The sequence below is a fragment of the Lichenostomus cassidix genome, chromosome 27, assembly GCF_008360975.1.
Source record: "Lichenostomus cassidix isolate B80296 chromosome 27, HeHo_3.0, whole genome shotgun sequence".
NCBI classification, from domain to species: domain Eukaryota; kingdom Metazoa; phylum Chordata; class Aves; order Passeriformes; family Meliphagidae; genus Lichenostomus; species Lichenostomus cassidix.
In genome coordinates, this window is record NC_139507.1 from 2897468 (window position 1) to 2923808 (window position 26341).

The 26341-nt window shown below is 56.0% G+C and overlaps 2 protein-coding genes across 8 annotated transcripts in view; both read left to right on the forward strand.

Annotated features, from left to right (window-relative positions):
- ZNF385C (zinc finger protein 385C) overlaps nt 1-26341 on the forward strand; it is a 59012-nt gene that overhangs the window by 17851 nt on the left and 14820 nt on the right. For 3 of the 5 annotated variants that reach the window (XM_085083627.1, XM_085083628.1, XM_085083629.1), the window contains exon 2: nt 368-616. The exons of 1 other annotated variant lie outside the window; for it this stretch is intronic. In XM_085083627.1, coding sequence (XP_084939753.1) covers nt 368-616 — 249 coding nt within the window. Of the gene's footprint in view, nt 1-367; nt 617-11507; nt 11655-26341 lie in introns of those variants that run through there. One more of the 5 variants, XM_085083632.1, reaches the window with a different exon arrangement.
- On the forward strand, nt 523-24705 carry C27H17orf113 (chromosome 27 C17orf113 homolog). 3 transcript variants are annotated; one of them, XM_085083613.1, is made up of 3 exons: nt 523-616; nt 20768-21395; nt 22384-24705. In XM_085083613.1, exons 2-3 carry the CDS (start codon nt 20877-20879, stop codon nt 23914-23916), a joined length of 2052 nt encoding a protein of 683 aa, XP_084939739.1. In that variant the 5' UTR covers nt 523-616; nt 20768-20876; the 3' UTR covers nt 23917-24705. The 3 variants fall into 3 exon arrangements, with proteins under 3 accessions (XP_084939739.1, XP_084939737.1, XP_084939738.1); XM_085083611.1 differs by lacking the exon at nt 523-616 and adding an exon at nt 16748-19014; XM_085083612.1 differs by lacking the exon at nt 523-616 and adding an exon at nt 19029-20103.

Sequence of the window (26341 nt, forward strand, 5' to 3'; positions counted from 1 at the left end):
GACACCTGCACCGCACACGAGTCCTGCCAGCTGAATCTCTTGCCTGCAGAGAGTTGGTTCCATCCTAACTCTGCCTTGGGCCAACCCACAGTGCTGCCCACGAGTGAACAGAGAGACTTGACCTGGCACAAGGAGTGTCGTCTGGAGCTGGAAACTTGGAAGAAGTGGGTTATTCTCTACTCCAACACTAACCTCTTGGGAATGCCGCTGCTCATTTCATCTTGCCCAAATTCTGTTGCGCTTGCTCAGGGATGCCCCCAGATTCAGACACACCACACGCATGGGACCTGTGTTGGGCTCTCCTCCCTCACCTGGCCCCTCTTCCTGTCCCTCTGTCCTCACAGTGGGTCTGTCCTTCCTCCTGCAGGCATGAAGCGACCCCTGAGCCCATCCCACAGCCCTGAGAGCGCAGTGCAGCTGGTGGAGGAGGCCAGCAGCCCCCCCAGCCAGCCTGAGCAGCGCATGAAGAGGGAGAAGAAGCACCAGTCGTTCACGCTCTGTGAGGTCTGCAATATCCAGCTCAACTCAGCTGCACAGGCGCAGATCCACTACAACGGCAAGTCCCACCAGAAGCGCCTCAAGCAGCTAAACAAGGGGAAGATGCCAGCAGCCCAAGGTAGGAGCCCACCCAGCAGGTCAAGGTTGCCCAAAGGCTGCCCTTGCTCTGGCATAACTGCTCCGTTGGGCTCGTGGAAAGTTTGGGAATGCTGTATTTTGTCCTTGGCATCTGTCATTTGCTGGTCTACCTGAACTGCAGTGCTGCCCCCAGCTGTCACTGCTAGTCCTCAAGTGGTTTTGTGGCCCAAGAGCCCACGCTGCAGAAGCAGAGGGATGGACACACGTGGATCTGTCCATGTGCAAGCGTGGCTGCTGGTGCTCTGTCTTTGTGGGTGTCTTCTTGAGTTCTGTAGATGGTTTGTGCAGGGGGGACATGCGTGTCCAAGGTTGGAGTAGCTGTTGGTTGCTGGGCTACTGGATGCTGCTTTCTGGGTGCCATCCTGACCGTGTCCCTCCAGGCTCCTGCTGCGCACATCTCCTGTATCTGTGCTGAGTTGGATGCAAAATGCTGCTCAGATGTTGGTGCTGAGGCCCCTCACCTGTTGGCTGCTGGCATACAGCAGGGATGCTGGCACATGCAGGTGCTGTGCTTCTGGGCAGGAGCTTGTGCAAGGGCAAGGACTCACTTGCCCTCTGTGCCATCTGCCAGTGTTCACCTGGCCAGGCCCAGCTGGCTGCTGCAGATTTTATGCACAAAAGCAGGGAAATGTGCCCAGAAATGTCACCCTGTCACTATGGCTGACCTGGTCCGCCTGAGCCCTTGGCTGTGAAGGTTTGTTGTTAGCAGCAAACCAAGGGAATTGCATAGAATCACAGAATGCCTTAGGTTGAAAGGGACCTTAAAGATGATATGGTTCCCTGCTCCTGCTCCTACCAGAGACTGGGTAGGCTGGAGCCATAAATTCCTAGCATGGCAATAATCATCTTTGTGCCAAATCCTGCCCTGGCTGGTGCTGGTTTTGTTTGGGTAAGGCCTGGGATATTCAAAGGAGCAGGTCTGTTCATCAGCATTACTGACAGATGGAAATATCGCCGGCTATTTTAATGGGGACAGGGCTCATAAATTCCAGCCTGCAGCTTCCAGCTTCTCCCCTCAATCTGATTGTGGCCTGATGGGAGGCTGTCCAGGGATGCATTTCCCACTGAGCCAAGGAATCTCGGAGCATGCCAGTGTTCTCTTTGTGCTTCTGCACCATCCCTGACCTCTGCCAGTGTCAGGGAGAGCAGCCTGTGCACCCCTGGGGCCCCACACTGTCCACCCCATGTGCTCTGCTCTGCCAGGCAAGGCACAGTTGCTCCTGCGTGCTCAGGGCTCTGATCTGCTTATGTGGGGAAATTGCAGGCAGTAGCTGCTCCCTGCGCCTCCCTGCGCCTCCCTGCCCTCCCTGCCCCTCCTGTTCCCGCCGGAGCTGACCTTTCCCTGCACTTTTGGTTAAAAATGTCACTTCCAGCGTTGTCACTGTGAGTCTTTCCCAGCCTCCTGAGGTGTGACCCTGGGCGGCTGGGAACTGGCTGATGTGACACCTGTGTCCCCTCTGCACTGGTCGTGACACTGGCACTGGGGGTGCTTGGTGCCACATGTGTTCCCCCAAAACCCAAAGGGGACCAGCTCTGTCTGCCTTGCCCCAGTGAGCTGAGGACAAGTGCAGGACAAGCTCCTGGCTGGGCTGCAGTGCATGGGCAGGAGGGCACAGGCAGGGCTGGCAGGGTGATGGAGTGCTGGGGAAGCCCTGCCCTGCCTCGTCACACTCCTCTAGGAGCCCTTCACCGGCCAGACCTGCACCTTGGGGTACTGAGAGAGAGAATGCATCTGCCTGCAGTTGTGGGAGCAGTCATCCCTTCTGGGGCAGCTGCCTGCTCAGCCTGGCACAGCCAGGAGTGGCTAACACGGGTCTCCAGTGGCATGTCAGCACTGGGGGAGCCTTGGGAGGTTAAAGACAGTGAATTAAATGAAATAATTGAGTTAGACAAAGACGGGATTTTCCTCTGGGCTGGAATCTCTGTCTCATGCTGACATCTACAGCTACATCAAAGGCAGCTTCCCAGCCACCACTCAATCTCCCCATTCCCCTCTGGCTCCTTGGAACTGTTCTTCCCATGCAGGCTGTGATTGCTGGCGTCTCATGGAGCAGAGCTGCAGAGGAGCGTCACTGGCAAACATGCTAATCAGTGTCATTACGATTCATTAGCTCCGTACCAGAAAGCCCCCAACTTAAAAAACAAATTATTGCTTCTTAGACGTTTCACTTTGCAAGACAGATCCCAGATCCTTGTTGTCCTGTATGGAATCATGGTGAAGGTGCTGATTAGATACAGGGTGCCCACAGATGAAAGACGTTTTCATGTCGCAGATGCCAGTTCTAATCCAACTGGGTCACGAGTGATTTAATTACTGCCTGTGATTTCCCAGGGAGCCCAAGAGATCTCAGTTTGCTTCCAGAGTCCTCGGGAACCAAACAGCTGTCTGCTGAATGAGCAGGAAGAGCTGAGCCACCCCAAAATGGGGACTGGTGGCTGAGGGGCCATCAACAGGGGGCTGCTGCTTCCCCTCGTCCTGGATGATCTCTGGGGCTCCCAGCACAGGACAGGCTGAGCTGGAGCATTTCAGGAACTTACACACTGATCCACTGCTCTCCCCAAAAGGCATTTCCACCAGTGTCTTGAAAAAGTCACGGGATGTAAAGAACAGCTTGCGCTCGCTGCTACCAGAGCATTGTCTCTGGGCTCTGCCAGCTCACATCTCCCTGAAAGGCAGTGGGAAGCACTCTTCTTTGGAGCACGAGGCTCTGCTTTCCCAGGCAAATCTGAGCTGACAGCAGCTCATACCCCTTTGGCCAGAGTCCGTGGGAAGGACACACTGTTCAGGCATCTCCTGTGCTAAGAGGGTTCACACAAGCCCTGAACCCAACTCAAACCACATTTCTTGGCTTTGGAGGCTGCTGAGCTGCTCCCTGAATCTGAATGCCAAGGCAGGGGCAAAACACCCAGAGGCAGCTGTGCCCTGAGGCTGATTTGTGTCACAAGCTCTTCCTCCTCTCCAATACCCCATGGCATTTTGTACCCTCACCCTCTCCCTGGCTGCCCGGTGCCATCACCCCGCCTCACATTGGGGCTGCCTGGTGCTGTCCCCCGCCCTTGGCAACACAGCCCTGGAACAACAGTTCCTTGCAAAGGGAAAGGTCCTGGTTTCCCCAATTATCTGCTGAAATGTCTGTCCATGCGTGTTTGGGAGCAGAAAGGTTTGAGATGAGCAGAGAAATTGCTGTGACAGCTTCAGCATCACTGGGTCTGCTGCAGAGACCAGGGCCCCTGGGAGGGGACATGGGGACCCCAGGGGAGCCTGGGCTGCTCTGGGAGTCAGGGGGGCTGGGGGCTGATTATCTTGGGTTAAGATAATCTGCTGGTGGGATTATCTTGGGTTTCACAGGAGGTGCCAGATGAACTCCCTGATTTTGGCAGCTGGCAAGGATCCCACTCCCCTTGAATGGCTCCTGCAGGGCAGAGCTGGGGTCACGGTGCCTGAGGCTGAGTTGTCACCAGTTGCACTGACCAAGGAGCCCATGGCTGTGCTCTCTGCAGGGCTGGGATAGCCCTGCTGGGCAGCAACTCCTGAAAACCACCCAGAACAGCACCTGGGAAAGCCATGCCCTAGTGTGGAGAGCAGCAGAGGGAGGGGAATTGGTGGCTCTGACCATGGACAGCCTGGCAGGTGTGTGATCCATCATCCTGCTCTGTGGTCCTGGTCCATGTTCCTTTTCCATGACCCTGCTCTTTGTGCTCCGGCATCTCCTTGCTCAGCTGCATTCCCTCCTCCTTCCCCCACTGCTCTCTGCTGTTCATTACCCAGCAAAAGGGTGCCAGTCTGTTTCAGCAATGTTCAGCAGGGCTTTGTCTGCAATAAACTCAATGTATTGATGTAAATAATCTGCAAACATGTGGGATTATGGTCTAATTGGGACTAATCAGGGTGCAGCAGTCATGTCACCACTAGGTTGTGGCTGGGACATTCTCACATCTGCCCTTGATGGAAGCCTTGGTGCCAGCCTTGGTGCCAGCCAGGACCTGCTCCAGCAATGCCAGAAGAAAAGTTGTTCTTTCTTGCTTCCTCCTTAACTCCTGCAGCAGTTTGCTGCTCTCCTGCTTTTGGGACCTTTAGGAGAAATTTGGCAGGGACAGGCCAGGATCTGGCTGGCATGGGAGCCATTTTACAGCATCCATCACTGGGTACGTTGGCAACACATCAGGCTCTCCCAAACTTCCCAGCAGCAGATCCATGCCCAGCCTAAGTGTTAAAGGGGATTTAACACTTGGCTGAGGCAGACCCTGCATCTGCCCGGTGTTTATCCATACCTTGTGCCCAAGCAGCACCAGGGTTCAGATTTTAAGCTTCTGTGAGTTTACGAAGGACAAACATACGGAGTCCTCCTGCTCCGTTGGCCTCGGCTGCTCCCTTCAGCTGTGAGCAAAGATGAGCAAAAATAGCTTTTCAGATCAGATTTGAATAACCTGGAATCTCAGTGGGAGAAATATAATGGTTTTTTCATGTCTTAAAGATGTTGGCTCGGATCAGGAGTAATTTGAAGAAGCTCAGTTGGGTAATTGTACATTTTCCTCCCTCTGCTCATTCCCAGGCTTCTCCCTTCCCATTGGGGCATAGGGATGGGGTGCAGGGATGTCCCTTGGCGCTCCTGGGGGCGGAGCTGGGAGGGCTGAGAAGGGGAGGGATTTACCTCTGCCACTGGAAACTGGCAGAAAAGCCCTTTTTCACTAAACACTTTTGTTCCACCCAAAAAGCCAGTTTCTGTGGGGGAAAGGACCTGTGGGCTCCATGTGAGAGGTGGCACACGAGCCCAGACCCTGCACATCGACTTTGTACTGGTCCATGAATCCAGAGAAAACTGCTCCCTTTCTAAATCCTCAGAAAATACCCCATTAGCTTGCTGGCTCTCTGAAAAGCCCACCTATTCAGCGTTCTGTGGATTAATAACTGTAGCACAATTAATCTCTGATTTTATTGAGTCAGTAACTTCAAATAGAAAATGAATTGATTAGCAGTCAGCTTTGGCTGGAAGGTTTTTGTGGTGTGGAGTCTTCCCCACCAGGACTCTGACCTCCATCTCTGCACCCCGGTTCTGGTCAGAGCTTCAGGGATATTTTTCCCTGACACACTTATTCTAAAAAGATCCTTAAAATTGAAACTCTTGACCATAAAATGACACGAAGAAGCTGCAGGGCTTTGCTTGTGCTGCTGGGAGATGAAAGAGGGGGGAGCCCCCCGTGGCAGGGGCTTGGGGCGCCCGGGTGGATGCTCCAGATGCATCCATGGAAGGGTTTTGCCTTAAGAAATATACAGACCAGGCCAAAATATATCAAGGTCAGATAGTATATATAAAATATCATCTTTGTGTGGGCTGATGGGGGCTGCCCAGCCCGTATGGGTGTCCGGGTGCTGCTGGATGAGGCGCTGGCAGAGGCTGTGCTGTGCTGCTGGCAGTGGCGATTTTTCCCAAAATCAGTAGGGAATTGCCTCATGTTATTTTTAAGCCCTGCAGTTGTGAGCCATTTCTCTTTAATCGCGGATTTTGCTGTCACTTTCTTCCAGTCGGTTTGCTGTCAAGTTGCCTCAATAGTGTTTCATGGCCACTCAGCTCAGGGCTGCAGCACACGTGACATTAATTAGAAGTGGATTAAGAACAACGAGGAACATGTAGCCATGGAATATTTCACAATTTCCCACGTAGCATTCAGCTCAGCAGGTTTGGAAGAGGAAAGCCTGCGATTTATTTCAAGCAGGGAAAAAATGGTCAAAGCAGCAGCTAAATTGTGAGCATGTCCCAACTCGTCGGCACCCGCTGGTCCCCATCCTGAGAAATCTCTGAGCCTGAAGGGGCCTTTTCCAGGGCTCCATCAGCAGCTCTGAGCTGGTGGTGAGGTCCCCAGGATGGGGGTGATGTCCCCTAGGAAGGGGACCCAGTGCTGGGGACGCTCTAGGGTCAGGCTCCTGGCTCTTGTGGCCACCCCGGGCACCAGATCCAACTGCATCCTGTTTGGAGGGCAAACCCCGAGCATTTGGGGGCTGCTGCGTCTTAAACATCCCCAAGGAGGGGTGAGGACATGGGGGACCTCGGCATCCCCGGGGGGCTCTGCTGTTCTCAGCAGCCGCTGTCCTGCTCTGACATAGGAGAGAGACGAGCATCCTCCTGCATCCCGCAGCACCCGGCTGCATCCCGTAGCTTCCCGCTCGCAGCCCGGCTGTCACTGGGGATTAGAGGTGCTGGATGGAACAGGTCGTGCCGGGCTGTGCGTGCGAGAGCTTCGCGGCCGCCCCGTGCCCGGGCGCCCTCCCAAAGAGCACCGGGACTGAACGGGGGGGACTGGGGAGGGCTGGCAGGCACGGGGAAGTGACTTGTCCGGGTCTCAGTGATGGAACCGCAGCTCTTCCCCCCCGGGCTCCAGCCTCGGGTCCCTCTCCGTGCCCGCTGTGCCTCTGCATGTGTGTGCACACGCGTGTGCTACTCGCCCGCGGACACGGGAGGAGCGAGCGTTCGGAACCAGACGAATGGGGAGGGGAGGCAGGTCGGGGGGAGCTGGGGGAGGGCAAGCGGGGGGTTATGGGTAGTGTAGAGCTGTCATTGTGATTTAGGGTCGGCTGCTTAAACTGTTTTATGTTCCCAGACAGTAAGTCGTAAGCAATATAAAATTTTCTCTGAAGAGATGATCTCCCCTCGTCATGCTTCTGCTTCTTTCCCACAGTGAGGTCTCCTTTCCATAACCCCGTGGAGTCAGTGCAGAGGGAGAAAATGGGATTCTGGCCTTTGGGGCCATGTCCACAGCCTAGGACTGGGAGCAGGGATCCAGGGGCCTCTCTCTGGAACATCCCCTCTCTCTGGTCTGCTGCTGCTGGGAGAGCCAGTGATGCTGGCAGCAGAGAGGTGCAGAGCTCTGGAGGGCTGTGAGGTGTGCATAGCCATGTATCCTTCCAGCACAAGGACCATGGCCTTTCCCTGTGGCCTCCCTGGGCTGCCCCCAGCTCTGCTTTTGGAGCATGTGAGTCGGATCTGGGCTGTCAGAGCTGTTGGAGTTGCTGGAGCAGTTGGAGCAGGACTGCCTCTGCCTGCAGGCACTGCCTGTTCACCTCAAATTCAGTTCCCTTACTTTTCCATGCCCCTGAGTTATCACTGCATTTGGAAAGCTTGCCCACAACACTGCTCCAGCTCACCTTCTGTATTTTCCACAGCCACAGATTTATGAGGAATAGTTCCATTTATTTGGCCGTTGCTGTGCCAGCTGGAGTGTCTCGGTGTGCTCTGTGCTGTGGCACCAGAGCGTGTGCCCAGATGAGCTCCCTGGCCTCAGCAGCTTCTGAGGGGCCAAAGCTAAGCAGGAACCTCATAGGTGAGACCAGAGCCAGCATCAGCCCTGGCTAATTAAGCATCCAGAAGATTTTGGGTAGCTGGTTTCTATGTCAAACCCCATCTGACTCCATATGGGCCCCGTGGCCCCCCAGGGAATCTGCATAGGGCTAGGGGGAACCAGAGTGTGGTGGCAAGGTGGAACCCTCTGCCCTGTGTCTTCCAGGAGGGCCCTCCTCGATTCGATAGAAAATGTTACACTCTCTCTCTGAAACTATTTCCAGGTGTAATTTCCACCCCTTTTCTTGGTAATTAAATATTTTTAGGTCATCCAGTTTCTCCACCCTATTCACAGAGCTGTCCTGGATGCCTTTGTAATTAGGCATCTCCCTGGGAAAGATGATGAAGGTGAGAGGCACAGGCCATTGCTCTGCTCCCAAAGCTCTGCCCACATTGGCTCATTCTTGGGGGTCAGAGATGGGGGTGTGTGTCCCCTAAGGTCACCAGACCCCTCCTCTGACACATGGTTCCCAAGTTTGCTTTTTTAAGATGCATAAAAGCAGAAATCTGCAGGAAGGATTCATTTAAAAACTGTGGATTAATCAAAAAAGTGGATCTGAGTGGGCACTGTGAACTCAACAGTTTGGCAAATCTCTGTTTACCAGGGGGGTCAGGGGGGGACTGTGAGCTACAAACCCCATTCTCTTTGTGTGGGAAACCCCCCGGGGGAGGGTTAAAATATGTTACCTTAATCCTGAGCAAACTCAGGAGCAGGAAAGGTCAGCGCCTGCCTTCCTGGCCCGGCAGGGATGAACCGCCGGCGGCTGCTTCAGCCGGAGCCTCCTGCTTCTGTTGGGGCTCAAGTTACAGAGCAGAAGAAAACTGATACACATCCTCCAGGTGTATCGGTCTTGATCCTATCTGGCGTCTTTCACCCCCAAATTATACCCTAAATCCTTGGTGAAAAAAGCCAGCCAGAAAGGCTCTGGAAGGCTTAGCAGACTTGGGCAGGGGAGCACTTCCCGCAGGACTTTTATCCCTGTCTCCCTTCTCCTTTATTGATGTGGTCATTGCCCAGTTCTGGTCACTGTTTGCCTGGCTGCTTCTGGAGACTAAGACTGGGAAGAGCCAGTCCTGGATGTCCCTCAGCCAGCGAAGAGTTTAACACTGCCTTCGGTAGGGTTCGGAGTAATCACTGTTGTGGATCCTGGAGTCTGTCCTCACAAAGAGCCCAGTGAATTGGTGACATTAATGCCCCAACCGAGCCCAAGCACCCTCCCTTTCTCCCTGCCCTCCCTCCCTTTAAGCCACAGGCACAACTCGAGCAGACCTGCCCAAGCAAGCCCGGCTCTACTGCGGCCCTTGGCAAACACTCCCCCCTCTTAATGCGTGTTTGGGATTTGCCTCTCCCGGGATGTGTGATGAGCTGCAGGGCCTGGGGCCGTTTCACATGGAACCCTCTGGTTCTGTCCCCATGCTTTTGGGATGCTCGGCCATCAGTGTCCCACATGTGGATATCAACCTATGTTGGAAAGCAGTGACCACGAGGGGCTGTGGCATCTGACCCATGTTGGCCTCTGGGGTTTTTTTAGTGCCTCCCACGGGATGGTGGAGCTGGTTGTCATGGCCCCTGGGTGCCCTTCTCAGCCACTCCACGGTAGATGCTTCAGCAGCTTTGTCCCACAGTGGAGGCTATGGGGAGCAGCACTCATGGGCTTTGCTCCCTAGGATGTGGGGCAGCTGGCAGCACCACTGGGAAGGAGATGTGGGTCTGAGCCCCGTGGGAGGGTTTGTGCTGCTGCCCTATGCCAGCACTGGGGTGCACGGACAAATATAGCAAGTTATGCACCGGATGGACCCACACTGCAGTGCTGGGAAATTCCAGTGATCCACTGGGCTGGGCCAGGGAGGGCTGGAGGCGTTAACAGCACGGGCTGTAATCAGCACCTGCAATTAGCCTCTGCTCCAGCTGGCCTCAAAGGCTCGGCCACAAAGCGCAGCATCCCACACCGCCGTTCCTCCCTCCCACCCCTCCGAGTCACTCCAGCCCGAGCCCTTTCAGCCACGGCGATGCCAGCCAGGACCTGCTCGCCTGGCTGGGATAAACACAGCATGAGCCGCAGCTGGGAGAGGATTTATTGAGAGAAGTGCTGGGTACAGCTGGAGGGGCTAGTCAGGGCTGGGAGCGAGGGTGAGTGGAGGATGGAGTGGGAGTCAGGGCTGTATGTTGGTCCAGCCGGTCCTTGCCAGAGGGGCAGGAGGTCAGGAGATGCCAGCCTTGCTCATGGCTTGTGGTTATCCTAGGGGAAAGTAGAACAGCCATCCTATGGTTGTCAGTCCCCTGCTCCTCCAAGTCTTTACATTTCCATGCTCCCTCTGCTCGATGCCCCTTGCAGTAACGCCAAACTGCTGATGACATTAAACAAATTAATATCGGGTTTAAATAGCCTGCGGGAGGCCGGGCCAGGCGCGCGGGGCCAGCTGTCAATCCCGGATTAGCGAGTGCCCCGGCTAAACTTACTGCTGTTGTTAACGACCCTGACAGCAACACCCTGCCCGGGGCTCTGCCAGTGCTGCCCCGGTGCCAGCCGAGCCAGGGTGGAGTTTGGGAGAAGGACCCATGGTGTGCCCCGGCCCAGCAGCAGCGCCCAGAGGGGTACTAATGGCTTTAGTGCTTTTCAGCACACCAAAATTCTGCAATTTACGCCAAAAGTGCCTGGTCTGACTGTGGCACACGGGAGGGGACTTGGGCATCTCATAGTTTAACATCTTCATTTTCACTCTGCTTATGGCCCAGTGGTTTCTGCCCAAATCCTTGAATTGTTTGGCTGGAGGGAAATCTTTAAATCCCTCCTTGTTTTTGTCTCCCATTCAGGGAGGCAGGGGAGGCAATTGTTTCCCCTTTTCACAAGCAGGTTTTTCATAATTTCCCTATTTAAAGGGCAGCAATGTAAGCAAGTCATAAGCCTCACCTCCCAAGAAGAAGAAAAAAATCACCACAGAGAAGGTGCTGCCGTGGGGACCCCAACAGCCCAAGCCTTTGGTGATGAACTGATGGGGAGGGCAGTAGGTCCTGGGCTCCTGAAAACCCCAGTCATGGTGGGCTGGGATGAGCACCCCACCCAGGCCAGGCTGCCCATGTCCACTCGTGTCACCCCACACGGTTGGGTCAGACCCTATATGTTTCCACAGCTCAGGGCTGGGGTTGAATGGAGCAGAGACCCACAGCCACCGAGCGGAGATGCAGCCATCAGACAGGGACATGCTGTCCCTGCTGTCGGGGAGCCTTTCCCGGGGCTCGGAGTGGGTGGCTGCTGCTGAGTCTCCCCTCCCCGAGCAAACCCCGCGGTGCAGACCCGCGGGGGCATTCAGCACGTGTCACCCCAAAGCATTCTCCTTAGAGGACTCTCAGAGACAGCCCCGGAGGCGCAGCGGAGCCGCTGAGGGTTCCCTCCCCTTGCCCCAAGTTTCGGGGCTCGGGCAGCTCCGGTGAGGGGGCGGCTGTGCGGGGGGTGGGCGCCCAGTCCCCCCGCCCATTTCCACGCTGATACCCGGCACCTCCGGCAGCTTCTCCCCCCGCGCTCCTGCGGGGCCGAGGCGGGGCCGGACGCGGGGCGAGGGGCGGCAGCGAGCGGGGCGGTGGGAGCGGGGGTGCGCCCGGCCGGCCCTGCCCGCAGCTCTGCCCGGCGAACGGGAGGCACCAGCAGCGCGGAGGCGACGCAGCCGCATCCAAAATGCTTCTAGGTGGGTGAAACGCAACTTTCCCGCAGCCTCATCTCTCCCCGTTGCCCTCCATCTCTCTCCCCTCCATCGCTCCTTCATCCCCCGGCTCGCCGCTGGCGGAGCCGCTGCTCGGGGGTGCAGAGGGACCGGGGCAGCCGCGGAGCTCGGGGGCCGTGCGGAGGGTCGGGTGCTGGTAGGGTTGGCGGGGAGGGGACCGGGGTATCGCCTCGCCGCTGTCCCGGGGCTATACCACCCCGCACGGCGCCGGCTTGAGCACTCCCGGCTTCTGCCGGGTTCCTTCAGCTGGAGGAAAGGGCACTTTTCAGCGTCCGAGTCGTTCGTTATGGACAGAAATTGGTTCTTATTCTGCCGGTAGCTCTGCGCAGACTGTGTGTGTGTGGGGGGGGGGGTTCTCTTCTCCACTTTGCAATTTTGGTCACAAACTTAACTCCAAATAGTGAAACATTGAGGTGGGTTATTTACTGCCGGGAAAGGGCCTCGGGAAACGCGGTACTCAAGGAGCCCGGGCTCAGAGTGAGGGGCTGGGAATGGGCTCGGCATCAAACTCAAGTATAGATTCACCTGTAAGGTCCCCATCCTGTTCCCACCAGGGCTTGGCAACCAAAATTATCCTCATGAGATTTTCTTGTTTCTCAGCAAATCATGTTGTTCCCATTCCTTATTGCCATTCTGCCTGAAAATCCCGTTAAAGAGCTGCTCGTGTTATTTGCATCAGCTGAGGCTGTACCCTACACCCACAAAATGGTCCCTCCCCGCCCAGCACATAGGCAGCCTGTTCCCTCGGCTCCCAGCCTGCTAATCCTAATTACTTACGGGATTCAAGCTGAGTTTGACTCACTGCATCTTATTGATTTTTCCCAGGGCTGCAAAAAGAGGAGGGAAAAGGTTGTGTGCTGACGGGGCTGGATTTTGCCCTTGCTCTTTGTCTGGGTGTCAGCTCCAACTTGTATTTCTGCTGCACCTGCGATGCAAATGTTCAATGCTATTTGTGTGAAATGAGGCTGGGGGAGAGTGACGGGCAGTGTCCTTGCGAGGGTGACCGGCGAGGGTGGCCAGGTGGCTGGTGGTGGAGCTCCGTGGCCAGGCTTGGCCGGCATGGACTCAAGAAGCGGAGCGGCGGCAGCAAACAGAACGTGACGCTGTTCTTGGACCCGTTTCATGTGAATTCAGGGCTGGTAATTTTAGTGGTTTTGTTGTTATCAGCATTAACTTTGCGGCAGGCACTGGGGAGGGAGTGTCACCCCTGGCTGCTGGCGGTGATGGGTCTGGCGTGTCCCTGCAGGCAGCAGTGCTGCTTCTCTCCATGCATGTCCATGTGTGTGTGGTGTGCACATCTGTGTGAGCACGGGCACATCTGCAGGCTGCCATACACTGGTATTGTGTCGCTGGCGTGTGCTTGTAGGTGCCTGTGGCTGCCAGGGATCAGCCAGGTCAGGAACACTGATGTCGTTGGACTGACACATTGGTCAGGGCCACGCCGGGGTGCCCATGTTGGGGTGGCTGTCTCCCACGGATCAAGCTGGCCCCAGCTGTCTCCCATGGATCAATTTAATTTTTCTAATAGTTTGAAACACAATCTTTTCTCTGAGCCGTCTTTCCCTGTCTCTCTGGAACGTGTAACACTACTCGGGATATTTATCTGGAATACTCGTCAGGCAAAGCAGGCTTAAAAGACAAACAAAAATCCAACCCCAGAGCTTGTTTTTCACTTTGTGGCGTCAGATATGGAGGAAACATTGAATAGCCACTAAAGCTTCAATTTTGACCCCGCAGTGTCTTGGGCTCACTGATGTTCGCCGTGCCAGCACCATGTTGTTCCAGGTGGATGAATGTGGTGGTGGGATACTGCTTTCATGGTGATTCCAGCCCTTTTGGGACCTGTGGGTATGATGGTGTGGGGAGCCTGGCCCCACTGAGCTGCTGGGCTTGGCTTTGGGGCTCCTTTGGCAGATGGCGGGACAGAGCTTACCCTGTGGTTGTTTTGGGTAGATTTCCCTGTAAATGCAGTGGTTGTTTTTATTACTGGGGCTTGCTCTGAGCAATGTCCTGGGGCAAACATCTGTCCCCTGGTTTCAACCCTGAGCAAGACTGGGGAGGGGGGCACAGGGGGCTCTGACCTCCTCCAACAGCCTCAGCCTCCCCTTCAGAGTATTTTTAGATCAAGCTGTCATCTAATCGTGACCTCCAGGATGATGTGGGCTAGAAAATATCACTGTGTCTCCAGCATCAAGCTGAGGATATAATTCACAAATCTCTTTAGTCCATTTTTAATTATGCCTCACCTTGCTGCAATAATGAGCTGCTAACAAGTATTTTGAGCAAATGTGAACTTTTTTTTGAAGTTTCTCAGTGCCGATGCTCCTGGCAGGTGCTGGCGGCTCCGAAGCTTTGATGGTTTGTTTCAGCACCCACCTGATGTCCCTGAGCTTGTAATGACTGCAGGGGCTGGGGATTTAGCAGATTGCTTTTTTTTGCCTTTCCTGAGCGGGATGTTGGAAGGAGTGGGCTGGCTGCTCCCACTCTCCTCCAGAGTGATTATATTAGCATGGCCTGGGTAGGAGTGGCGGAAATTACAATGAAATACTAGAGGTAGGAAATAAAAATCTAATTAAAAATTAATGACAGATGTGTGTCATCTTCCAAACCTTAGACATAACCATCCTGGCTATGGGGCAGCCATGGTTTTGGGGGGGGTTACATGCTTCACATGCTTCAGCTCTTGGGGAGCTGTGCTCAGGGAATAATGCCGGGAGCAGAGAGCAGGTGAGGGACAGTGAAGGGTTTTGATCTCTCTAAAACTTGGGAGGGGGAATATAAGAGTGGATTGGGGTTTGAAAGCCCTCTTGGCCTCCCAGGACTTGCCCCCTTGAAGTCTGAGCTGGTGGGCACCCTTGGGGAAATTCCTCTTTCCCCTCTTCCCACGCAAAGCAGAACTAACTGGAGCCCATGTGGTTTCACTGCTAGGGGGGTTTTGGGGACACCTGTGACACCATCACGTGCAGTGGTTTGGGTGTCACCTTGGTGGTCTGTGTGCAGCACTCTGGCACGTCTGGGATGGCACCACTGGGAGGGGACAACCCTGCAGGGATGGCCACTGGCTTGGAGCCTGGCTCTGCCACTGACCTACCAGGTGGCCCTGGCCATGTCACTTAACCTCTCTGAACCTGTCTGTCTTCTCGTGGGTCTTCTTGGCACTCCGGGGGCTTGGTGCCAGCCCAGCCCCAGCTGTGCGAGGGAGGCACCTGCCTTCAGGTGCTTCAATAATAGAAATCATTAATTTTCACTGCTAATGGAAGAAACGCAGCACTATGAAAAATGTGCGTTGGCTTGGAGGCAATTCAAAAGGCTGGTGGAGACGGGAGCCCCTAATTTGTTCCAAATTGGTTATTTCACTGGAATGGTGAGAAAGCATCAATCTGAGGAGCTTTTCTCCCTTTTCATTTCTGTCAGTCGTTCCTTGGCTGTAATGAATTGGACTTGGCTGCAATTTTTACCATTTAAATAGTGTCCAGAATAAAGGCTGAACTGATCGGGCGCTCTGGTGCACTCCTGAGCTCTCCATCTCTCAGGAGGACCCTGGCCTCTCCCCCACCATCCAGGGAGGGACAGGCAGGGCTGTGGGTAGAGGAGCCCAGATCAGGGTTCAGTGCTTGCCACCTCCCTTCTGCTGCCTCCAGTCCAGAAGAGCCCACATCCCTCCCGAGCCCCTCAGTAGCTGCGGAGGAGGTCGGTGGGGTCTTGGCTGAGCTGCACCAGCCTGGCAGCAGTGCTGGCCATGACACAGGGGATGCTGATCTGATTGGGATCCCTGCTGGGGGAGGCATCCCTAAATGCTGATTTTTCAGATCATTACCTGGCAGATGGGGAATTAAAATCCAAAGAGAGTTGGGCTCAATGCTTGTGGACAAGGGAGGAAAAGATGCTCGATAGAGCAAGACTGATGTCCAGTTTTGCTCCTCAGCAGCTGTTTTTGGTATCAGTGGTGTGGGGTGAAATTCCCTATGGCTCCCAAGGACCAGATGCACAGACTGGAGGAAGCCCAGGGAGGGAGAGCACCCTGTCCCTGCTTCTGCTCCTTGACAAAAGGGCTTTGCCCTTCTCAGCTGCTGCTCAGAGGAGCCTCAGCCCGGAGCTGGGGTCGCCGGCGGGGAGAGATGAGCATGCTCCCCGCCCTCCCCAGCCCAGTTCAGTAATCCTGTTGTGGCCATGTCCAGAGTTTGCAGGAATGTCATCTGAGTTTATTTCAAGGCTTGTTCCCTGCCAGCTGCAGTCACGCAGCTGAAGGTTGTGACAAGGCTGTGCAGGGGAAGGAGGCACGAGGCTGCATCCTGCAAGCTGGCAGTGGCTGCGGGGTGTGTGGGGTGTCATGCCAGCAAGTCAGGGATTTTCTTCTCCAGTAGCACTCCATGGTTCCCTATCTATGGCCCACTGCCCACCCAGGCCCCCCCCCCCCCCAAGGACCTGAGCATGCCAGAGCCAGAGTCTCTGTGCCCACAGTGGTGCTGGAAGGGCCCCCCCAGCAGAGGAGGAACAGCCCCCTGAGTACCCCGAGTTGTGCAGGAGAGCTGGGACACAGCTGGGAAATACTGGGGTCCCCCAGTGTGTGCCCCATCTCCTTCTCAGTGTGGGAGCACCTTCTCCTCCTTGTGTGCCTTCCAGTGTATGCAGATCCCGCAGGCCACGTCCTTGCCAGATCCACCCGTCCAGGCACCAGCCCGGGGGCTGCAGGAGTATTTTTAATTTGGCTGAGCTGACACGGTGCCGGGTGCTCTCTCCCACATGAGACAGCGGCTTCTTGCAGCCTCCCCGCTCCGCCACACACGGCAGAGATGGAACTGAGCTGTCACCACCTTCGGGTGCGAGGGATGCAGCCGGGCAGCTCCCATGAGTCCTCCCTCCAGTGCATGCTCCCAGTTCATTTTGGGGGCTGTCACAGTCGGGGTTTAGGGTGCAGAGGGTGACCAAGGACCTTCTGCAGGGTGCTGGATCTTTCTTACCCCATGCCCTGTGATGGCCAGGGGTGAGAGGGCTGGTGGAGCCAAGAACAGCAAGGTGGGTGGGCTGGAGAACTGGGGGCTGCGCAGGGATGGGGCTTCCTAGGGTCAGCAGCTTTGGGAACACCAGCACCTCCGCTTCCCTGCGGGAAGAATGTGCGTCATTTCCCAGAGCCTGACTGGCTTAAAGCAGGGATGGAAACAAAATCTCATAAATATCTTTGGACTCGGGGATTTAAATTTTTTTTGGGCAATATAGCTGGGTTTGGGCTCTTCTGCTCAGCTTCTTAGAGATACAGTAAGAAATCCTCGGGGAGTCCATCCATGGATGTGGGGCTGGAGTGCTGGAAGGGGTGCCAGAGACCAGTCTGGAGCATCCCAGTGGGATCTATGTGCCTGGGGTCTTCTCTGGCTGCCGGAGGTGTGGGACGCCAATGGAAACTGGGACTCAGACGGAAACTGTGGCTCATGGCTGCCGCCGCCCTCGTGCCGCGGATGATGGATGTGCTGGTGCGCCGGGGCACCTGCCCACCCAGCTCCTCAGGCACGGCACAGTCGGGAAAAATAGCAACAATTGGCTCGAGCCAAGGCGGCTGCTGCTGCACGGGGGTAAATAGGAGTATCTCCACTCCAGTTCCTTTAGGAAGGACGTCTGACATCCGGCAGCTATGCGAGGGCAGGGTGCTCGGCAGGGTCAGGGACATCCTGCAAATGCTGCCCAAAATTCATGTTAACGCTTGAGGCTTCCAGCAGGAATGGGTGTGCAGGGCAGAGGGGATCCGTGGTTTTAGCCATGCCCCTTTCATGGAGCAGAGCATTCTCGTCTGGAGTCCACAGGTCTTTCTGGCAGATCCCAGTGCAGGGGCTCGGTGGAGGGGTCCCCAGGGGAAGTGGAATTGGTCCCAGCCACTGCTCACTTAGGGCCACTGACCATTGCAGTCCTCCTCTGGATGCTGGGAACCATGGGATGGGACCAGGGGATGCAGCAGGCTTCTGCCTAAAAACTCATTAAAAAGGCTCAATCCTCTTTTATCGCGGCATTAGCACAAGAATAAATCGGGCGTGTTTTCACCCCAGGAGCCGGCTCTGGTTTCACCACCTCCTGCTCTCATTAACCCTGGGCTGAGGTGGCTCAGCAAGAATGTCCCCAGAGCAGGAAGAGCCTCTTGCCCCGGGATATGTGGAGGAGCCTAAAGAGAGGAATTCACCGGGGGCCGCCAGACCCCCCTGGTGCAGAGCCAGCCGGAGCCAGGTACAATGCAGCTCCTAATCCAGGCACATTCCGGTGGGCCACATCCCTCCTCATGGCCCAACTCCACATCGGGAGAAGGGCAAGTCTGAGTGGGAGCATCCTTCAGCTCCCAGGCACGGGGTGTGTGCTGGGGAAGAAGGAGCCGGGTTCCCAGCAGGGTCCCACGGGACACTGGTGCCCCTTAGTCCCAGTGTCCTCAGGAGCCTTGTTTGGGAAAAGCAAAGGTGGCACAAAATACTCCTTCTGGAAGTATTTGAGGGGCTCTAAATTTCACCTGCACGTATTGCTAAGTTTTTTGGGATGTGAGGAGCCCCTCTGTTCATTAGGGAGCCCTGGGACAAGGGGCTGCATTTCAGCCCCAGCCCTGCAGCTATGGACCAGGAGTGCAGGTAAGCAGGAACACCTTGTGGTGTTCCCTAAAGGGGAAACTTTAGGGAAACCTGGATCCTGCCAAAACTCCGTGTCCATGGCTGGGGGCTGCTCTGCCCTCGGCTGCTTGCAGGGCACTTGGGTCCTGGCTCAGCCGAAACCCAAGGACACCCGTCCTGGCTGGACGCAAACGTTCCTGCAGCTCATCCTGCAGCTCTCGGCAAAGGACCCAGGATGGGGGTCCTGAGCACCCTTGCATCTTGCGGGAAGGTGTCCCGCCAGGTGAGCCTTCGGCAGGCACAGCTCCGTGCGCTTCCCCTCCCCAGGGACCGCAGCCACCACGGCCACTGTCCCCGCAGCCCAGCCACGGCCACGCGGCCTTCCCCATCCCGGCCACCGCTAGTGGCCACTGCCGCCGTGGGCTGCCGGGAGCATCCGTGAGGCAGACAGTCCTCGCAGCAAGATGGCTGCTCCCGTGCTCCCGTGAGCGCGGGCGGCCGCCGCAGGCTTTGTTCCCGCAGCCGCCGCGCTCGGGGCCGCGGGGGCTGCGGGGCGGGGGGTGCTGCCGCCTCCCGAACACCCCGCTGCTTTTGGGGTTATTTTTGGCTTTGCGTTGCTTGGCTGGGTTTGGTTTTTTGTTTTGGTGTTTTTTTTTTTTTAATTGGATTTTTTTTTTCTATTTAAAAACCAAAATCTGGGAAGTTTGCAAGCCCCCCACCCCAAAGCTTATGGCAGCCTTTCCATGGTACGTATGTAGGGGCGGGTGAGCGGGGTGGGCACGCAGGGCTGGGCGCTGGGCTGGGCGCTGGGGCTGCTCCGCTCACCCTCTCGGGCACAGGGGGACAAGGGATGACAAGGGTCAGGGCAGCGGCTTGTCCTCTCACAAATAAATCCTGATCCTGCCCAAACTTCCCGGCGGGGGGAGGAGCAGGCTGGTGGGGGGACCGGAGTGTGACCCCCCCATCCCGAGCTGCTGCCGAGTCCCTCCCGATGCGCAGTGCTGCTCTTCCCCGTGGGCAGCAGCAGTGAGGGTGCTGGGCTGGTGCCAGAGCACCACGGGTGCTGCGGGAATGGGTGCCGTGGGAAGGGATGCTACAGCGCTCTGCTCCATCCCAACCCCCGCCCCGGCCTCGTGCATCCCACACACTAATTGCTGCTCTTTTTTTTTCTTTCCAAGGCAGCAGTTTCTGCTGGAGCAAGTGCTGGGGGGGGGGGCGTGGGGATGGCTTGGGAGAGAATGGGGTCAGTGACGGGGAACGAGCACAGGAATTCACGCCCTGGGGCCATGCACCGTCCCATTGCAGCCAGGGAGCTCCATGCCCGCCCAGCGTGGGGATGGGGCTACTGTGCCAGGTGCCTTTCGTGCTGGTCGCTCCAGGGCCACTCGCCAGCGTTGCCCAGGGCACGCCGTGGGGAGTGCCGGCTCCTTTGCGGGTGGGCGTTTGCAGCGCTGGGAGTCGTAGTGTTTTTCCAACGCTTAAATTGTGAGGGTTCCTTCCCCCTGCTCCCACAGTGCTGTGGCAATGGCTCTGGTTTGGGGACTTGTTCTTCAGAAAAACCACAAGTTCCTCATCAGTGCCTCAGTGAGTCACGTGGACTGATGGTATTCCCCAGTTTCCCTGCTGCTGAGTGTCCATGTTCTTTCTTTTTTCCTCTGCGTTTTGGTTCTCCCCCTTCCCCCTGCTGCGCTGGGTTCTTCCTCCTCCTCCTCTTCCCACCACCTTTATAAATGCTCAGTTGGGATTTTCAGTCCGGTTCATCGAGGAATATGAGGATTAGACTGAGCAGGGCTGAACTGCAGGAAGGGGATCAAGTGAATACTTAAATTCTTCAGGTCCTGGTTTGGTTACAAGTGTAAAGTGCTTTGCAGCCTCTAGCTCAGTAGATATTCAGGAGCCTGGCCTGGAGCGGATCTGGTATGTCACCCCCTGGGAGGGACACTGAGATGGCACTGAATGTACACAGCATGGCTCTGCTGCTGTGGGACCTGCTGTGGCTTCAGCAATTCCCTGGGATAGAGACAAGCCAAGCAGGACTGAGAACACATGTGTGCACCCAAGCACGTGTGTCTGAGCTCCCAGTCACCCTTTTTCAGCTCCAGAGCCCTGGCACTCACTGCCAGCAGCAAGTGCTGCACCTCCAGGGCTGAACGCTTGTTTTGGGTGTTTCAGCCAGCACTGAGCCTTCCTCACCTTCCCGGTGCCAGCACAGTGAGGAGGGCTGCTCTGGGGGGAAGCACGTGGGTGTTCCTGTGGTGACGGGACCACGTGTGTGTGTGCCAGTCCCACCAGCGACACCGAGAGCTTCTGGTGATGCTGATGAGGTGCTTGATGGGATCCCCCCATGTGGTGTTGGGGCTGTTGCACAGCCTGGCCTGCCCTGAGCACCGCCATCACCACCGCTGTCACCGTGCCACCGTCGCTGTGCCACCACAGCTGAGCCCCGGCTGAGGTTTGCAGGGCCCTAATCCCTTTCCCTTGTGTCTCTTTCATCTCCAGTCGGACCAGGAGAGTGGTAATAGACCTTCTTACTAAATTAAATGTACAGGCTGCTCCTCAAGGCACAGTGCAGTTCGGCCATAGCATTTGATTTCCCAGCCACAGCAGTATGGTGCCTCCAGGGAAAAAGCCAGCTGGGGAAACTTCCAATTCCAATAAAAAGTGTAAACGCTATTTCAATGAGCACTGGAAGGAAGAATTTACCTGGCTGGAGTTTGACTATGAGAGGAAACTCATGTTTTGCATAGAGTGTCGGCAGGCACTGGTGAAGAACAAGCACGGTAAAGCGGAAAACGCCTTTACCGTGGGCACGGACAACTTCCAGCGCCACGCGCTGCTGCGGCATGTCACCTCTGGCGCACACCGCCAGGCGCTGGCCGTGAACCGGGAGCAGCTGGCCTTTGAGACTCGTGTCCATGGCCACCCTGAACTGCGCTCAGTCATCAAGGTGGAGGTGAACCCGGCGAAGGTGGCTGTCCTCACCACCGTCTACTGGATGGCCAAGGAGGAGGTCCCGGATGAGAAGTGCTCCTCACTGCTCAACTTCCAGAAGTTCAACCTGTGCCAGGCACTGCTGGCCTCGGAGCACAGCGAGTACTACCACCCTGGCAGCATCAGGGAGATGCAGGTGTGTATGGGGGGCTGGGGGTCTGCACCTGCCTGATGGCCACGATGGAGCCAGCTGGTGACACGTGACCACGTTTGGCAAAGCAGGGACAGAGCCTGCGCCCACCAGCTGTGCTGGAGCTCCCTGAGCCTGCCAGGCTGCTTTGCAGGATGAAAGCTCAGGAGTTCAATTAGCACACGAGCACTGTGGGTTTTCCTCTTTTGCCCTAAACTGAGTGATCAGAAAGATCAAGTAGCCGGAGAGTTTAGAAAGGATTTTCTGAATTTTACAAACGCTTCATGCCTGCTAAAATCAAATTAAATTTTTAGTGAGTCTTGGCAGTTTGCCAGGCTTTTCAGCTCTCTGCAGAGTCTTATTTTGCTGCAGATAGACTAAACCCACTAATTAGGTTTCCCAGCCTGTGGTGATCCTTGCAGCAGTCACACACACAGGAAGTTTTCCCTTCACAAACTGGGGAGTTTGCCTGAAATGGGGGGAGTGTGAGTCAATGAGTAAAGATGGAAAAAATATTGCAGTTTTTCTGCTGCTCCTGTCCCTGCCAGGCCAGTGAAGTGGAACTGATGGAGATGCATGGGGGAGGAGGATTCCTGGTGTCCTGCCTTACTGCCTGCATAGGTGGGGGCTTGGGGACAGTGTGTTGGGGGCTGGGGGGTCAGTGCTGCAGGTGGTGGTGTGTCCTGCTGTAGCTGTGGGCCTCTGACCCCAAGGTCAGAGCAGGAACCCCCAATCTCAGCAGCTTCCTGTGATGCTCGAGCTGCTGAAAAGGAGCAGGAGGAGACCGCTTACTAGGGAAAAAGAGTGATTTCCAGCCTCTGTGTGTGCAGCTGGCATAAGAGCTTTTCCCTGGCTCAGGCCCTCCTGCACTGTGGGAGCCTGTGGGAGGGAGCCTGCTCACTCACTGTGTGCCAGTGCTGCGCATCTCCCGCTGCCTCTGAATCTCATTTGTGTTTCTCTCTCCCTCCCTGCGCCCCTCCTTCAACTGGCCCAGGCAGCCATTGCCAAAGTCCTGCACAACGAGGACAGGCACAGGATCAAAGCCTCGCCGTTCGTTGGGCTGGTGGTGGATGAGACGGTGGATGTCCTGGAGCACCGCAGCCTCGCCGTGTTCACCACCACTGTCTCCCCCTGCAACGGGCAGACCTCCACCACCTTCCTGGGCAGCTTCGAGCTGCCCACAGGGGAGGCCTCCACTGTGGCAGGCAAGGTGGGTGAGGTGATGCGCTCCTTCGGCATCCCCACCATGAAGCTCACCTGGCTGAGCGCCGACAGTGCCTCACTGGTGGCTGAGCGGCTGAGCGGGGTGGGGACCGCGCTGACCTCGCTCTGCCCGCTCCTCACCGAGGTGCACTGCCTGTCCCATGGCACCTCCCTGCTGCTGGCCGAGACCATCGGCACCATTGAGTACCTCCAGAAGTACGAGACCACTGTGGATGCTGTGTACAGGCTCTACTCCAGCTTCCGGGGGGAAGGCGATAGCCTGCAGGAGCTGCGGAGAGTCCTGGACCTCTGTGAGATAGACCTTGGGAGCCCCAAAGCCATCCACTGGACTTCTATCTTCCCAGCTGTAGAAGCCATCGACTCCTCATGGCCTGCACTGGTGCTGCTGCTGGAGAGCGAGGCAGAGCGCTCACCTGTGGCGTGTGGCCTCTGCGAAGAGCTCAAGAAGTTTCAGTTTGTGGCTTTCACCAAGATCCTCCTGGATGTCCTCCCCATCTTCCAGAAGCTCAGTCGCTTCTTCCAGATTGAGGACTTTGACCTCTCCATCTTGAAGCCCATTGTCTCAGCCACAGCCACCACGCTGCAGGCCCAGCAGAACACCAGTGGCCAGAACCTCCGGGAGTTCCTCAGCGAGATGGACAAGCACCCTCAGGCCGGCCGGGAGGGCGAGAGCCGCCTCTACTACAAGGGCATCGAGCTGGCCAACTGCTCCCAAGTGCACCTGAAGCACTTTGAGCGCTTGAAGGAGAGCTATCTGGAGAAGGTGCGGGGCAACCTGCTGGACAGGTTCCCCAGCAGTGTCCTAGAGGCCATCAGCTCCTTCTCTGCCATCTTCAACCCCAAGTGCTACCCCCAATCTCTGGAGGACATTGGCAGCTATGGGGTCAGTGAGCTGAATTTCCTGCTGCAGGTGTACTCACGGGTGGTGGTGAGTGAGAGGGCCCTGAGCGACTTTCCCCTCTTCAAGCGCATCGTCTTCAGCCTCAGCCAGCTCTCCTTCAAGGACCTCTGTGTCAAGCTGGTCTACAGCAGCTCCGAGATGCATGAACTCTTCCCAGACTTCGCTGTCCTGGCAGCTATTGCCCTGGCCTTGCCGCTGGGCTCGGTCCTTGCTGAGAAGATCAGCCGGGGCCGGGAACTGCTGAGGCATGGTCGGTCACGCCGTGTGAAGGATGAGGGACTCTCTGACCTCATGAAGATCGCCATTGATGGGCCGGCCATCAGCGAGTTTAACTTTGCGTTGGCCATCGAGTACTATGAGAGCATGAGGGAGTCTGGGTTCATCGTGGCACAGGTGAAGTGAGTGTAGCTGGTGAGGGCTGAGCCCCTGGGCAGGAGGCAGGGCCTGCAGGCAACCCCCAGCGCCAGCTTAACGCCGTCTTTCCACATCAGTGGTCACCGCTGGGGCCAGGCAACCTCGGTAGATGGTGACCTGCTCCATGCTGGGAAGAGAAAACAGGATCCTTCACAAAGCCATGCTGGTCCTATGACCACTCCTCTCTCATTCCCCAAGCATTTCTGAATCGCCCAGAATTCAGGATCCTGGAGCCACCTGAGATCTCACATTGTGATGAGTTTTTTCGAAGGGTTTGTCATTATTTTGTTTTAGGGAGATGAAGGCAAAGCTCTTGAGCTCAAATGTCACGTTGCCTTTGCACAAAGATACCCAGCAGCTTTTGCTTAATGCTCTGCAAAAATATGGGATTTCTGTTATGCTGGGGCCTGGAGAGTGAATGCAGAAAAGGCAGCGCATCCTCCCAGCTCTGCGCCGACCCCAACATGCCTGGCGGTGTCGTGTTGGTGTTCCTTGCGCACAGCACAGGGTATTTTTAGCAGTGGCATCAAGTCATGATAATTTCAAGAGCAAGAGATTTAGGGAATGGTATTGTAATGGCTGAGGAAATAGTGACGTTAAATGCATCATGTACATATGTGTATGTGTGTATATATATAAAAATATACATATATAAATATCTATATTAAAAAGGTCTATCTTAATTTTCGTAAAGTTTAAAGTATAAATATATCTAAAAGGACTTTTTTTTTTTTTTTGCAAGAACAGAATAAATTATGTGCAGAGGTCCAAAACCAATCAGTAGCTAATTCCTGGTCTTTGCAAAATATCCTCATATCCTGGAGTTCCCTTTGCACCCTGAGCTCTTGGCAACCTGCATTCCAAGAGAAAGTCCTTCAGCACCTGCTTTCAGGACCAACAGGAGGTGTTCAGCTCATATTGCTCCTCTGAAGTGTTATTCTCTTTATCCTGAGGTGAGCAGAGCTCTTGGTGCCTGCAGCTGGCAGGAGCTCAGGCCCCTCTGCCCAGGGGTCTGGGGGTGCCAGGGCAGTGGCCAAGCGGGGCCAGGGTGCTGCTGGTGTGTTCCAGAGTGACAGGGCTTTGCTGGTTTCGACTTGGAAGGCTGTTTTCTTCAGTTCAGATGGATTCAATCAGCAATTAACCCCGTGCAGCAGCATGAAGCATCACCTCAGTTGAATCCTGAGCACCAGGTCCTCTGCTGGGGCTGCCGAAAGCTGGAAATGGGAGGATGTAGCAGATTTGCTGCCCCATAGTCCAGGTCTGGCTGCTCTGGGAGTCCAACATAGTGCAATCTGTTCATTACTGGTCCAGATCCCAGAGGTGCTGGGGCTGCACTGGTGCTGCCATCATGGTCCAGTGTTGTGACTAGGTGTTGCTCCTCTGCTCTGGCCATCAGCTTTTGGCATTGGAGAACCTCCTGGCCAGAGACAAAAGCTTTAAAGCCCTGGGTAAGGATTTAGACACACCATCAAAATTTGCTGAGAACATCTCCCAAGCAGGAGGGAACCTCCGTGTGAATAAACAGCTCCGTCTCCATCTGGCCTGGGCAGACTCGGCGCCAGATGCTCTCTGAGGCAGCGGCGTCTGTGGAGATGGGTCCTTGGCAGACTCATGTTGGTATGAGAACCTGCAGCGTTGGCCCTGCTGCCTTCAGAGGCAGCTCTGGGAGGTTCACACAGGCGGGTGTCAGAGCACAACAGTTGCTCTGCTCTGCCTCTCAGGGACCAGGAGAAAAACCTGCTACAGGTTTGTGTTCAGTGTCTGTGTTGAGTGAAGGGGTGGGGGACAGGCTGGGGATGGCAACCAGGCTCAGTTCAGGTGAGTTTGGTTAAATATAGGGCTGAAACACAGTTTTAAGTTACAAGGGATCCCTACAAGAGTCACTTTGTGGGATGGGAACTGGGCTAAGCTCTGGGGGGCTGGGAAGGGGCTGAGCAGCAAGCGGAGGACACACAACACCACAGCAGGGACATTGTGCCTTTGGCATCTCTTGGCCAGGCCTGGACCCCACGTGTGGAACTGGGGGGGGAGGGGGTGGGCACAGAGACAACCCCCCAGACTGCAGCAGGTGCTTGTGCCAGGAAAACAGGGCTCCTGTGCTCTCCACCCTGCCCCAGCCCCTTGGAATGTTCCACAGAGCCTGGGGCACATCCTGTCCCAGCACAACTCGCAGTATCACAGCAGCAGGGTTTGCTGTGGAGGTGGGGGTTCCTCTGCCACAACGGGAGGAGACAGAGCCAGGGCTGTGACAAATGACACCCCACTGCAGAGCTGCACCTTTGGTGTCCATTCATCAGCACTGCCCTGCCCGCTGCTGGCCATGCTGGTCACCTTGGGTAAGGTCGTGTCATTCTATACAGACCTGGGGCCCTGCCACTCTCCCAAAAGCAAATCCCCTTAATTGAGGGTCTAA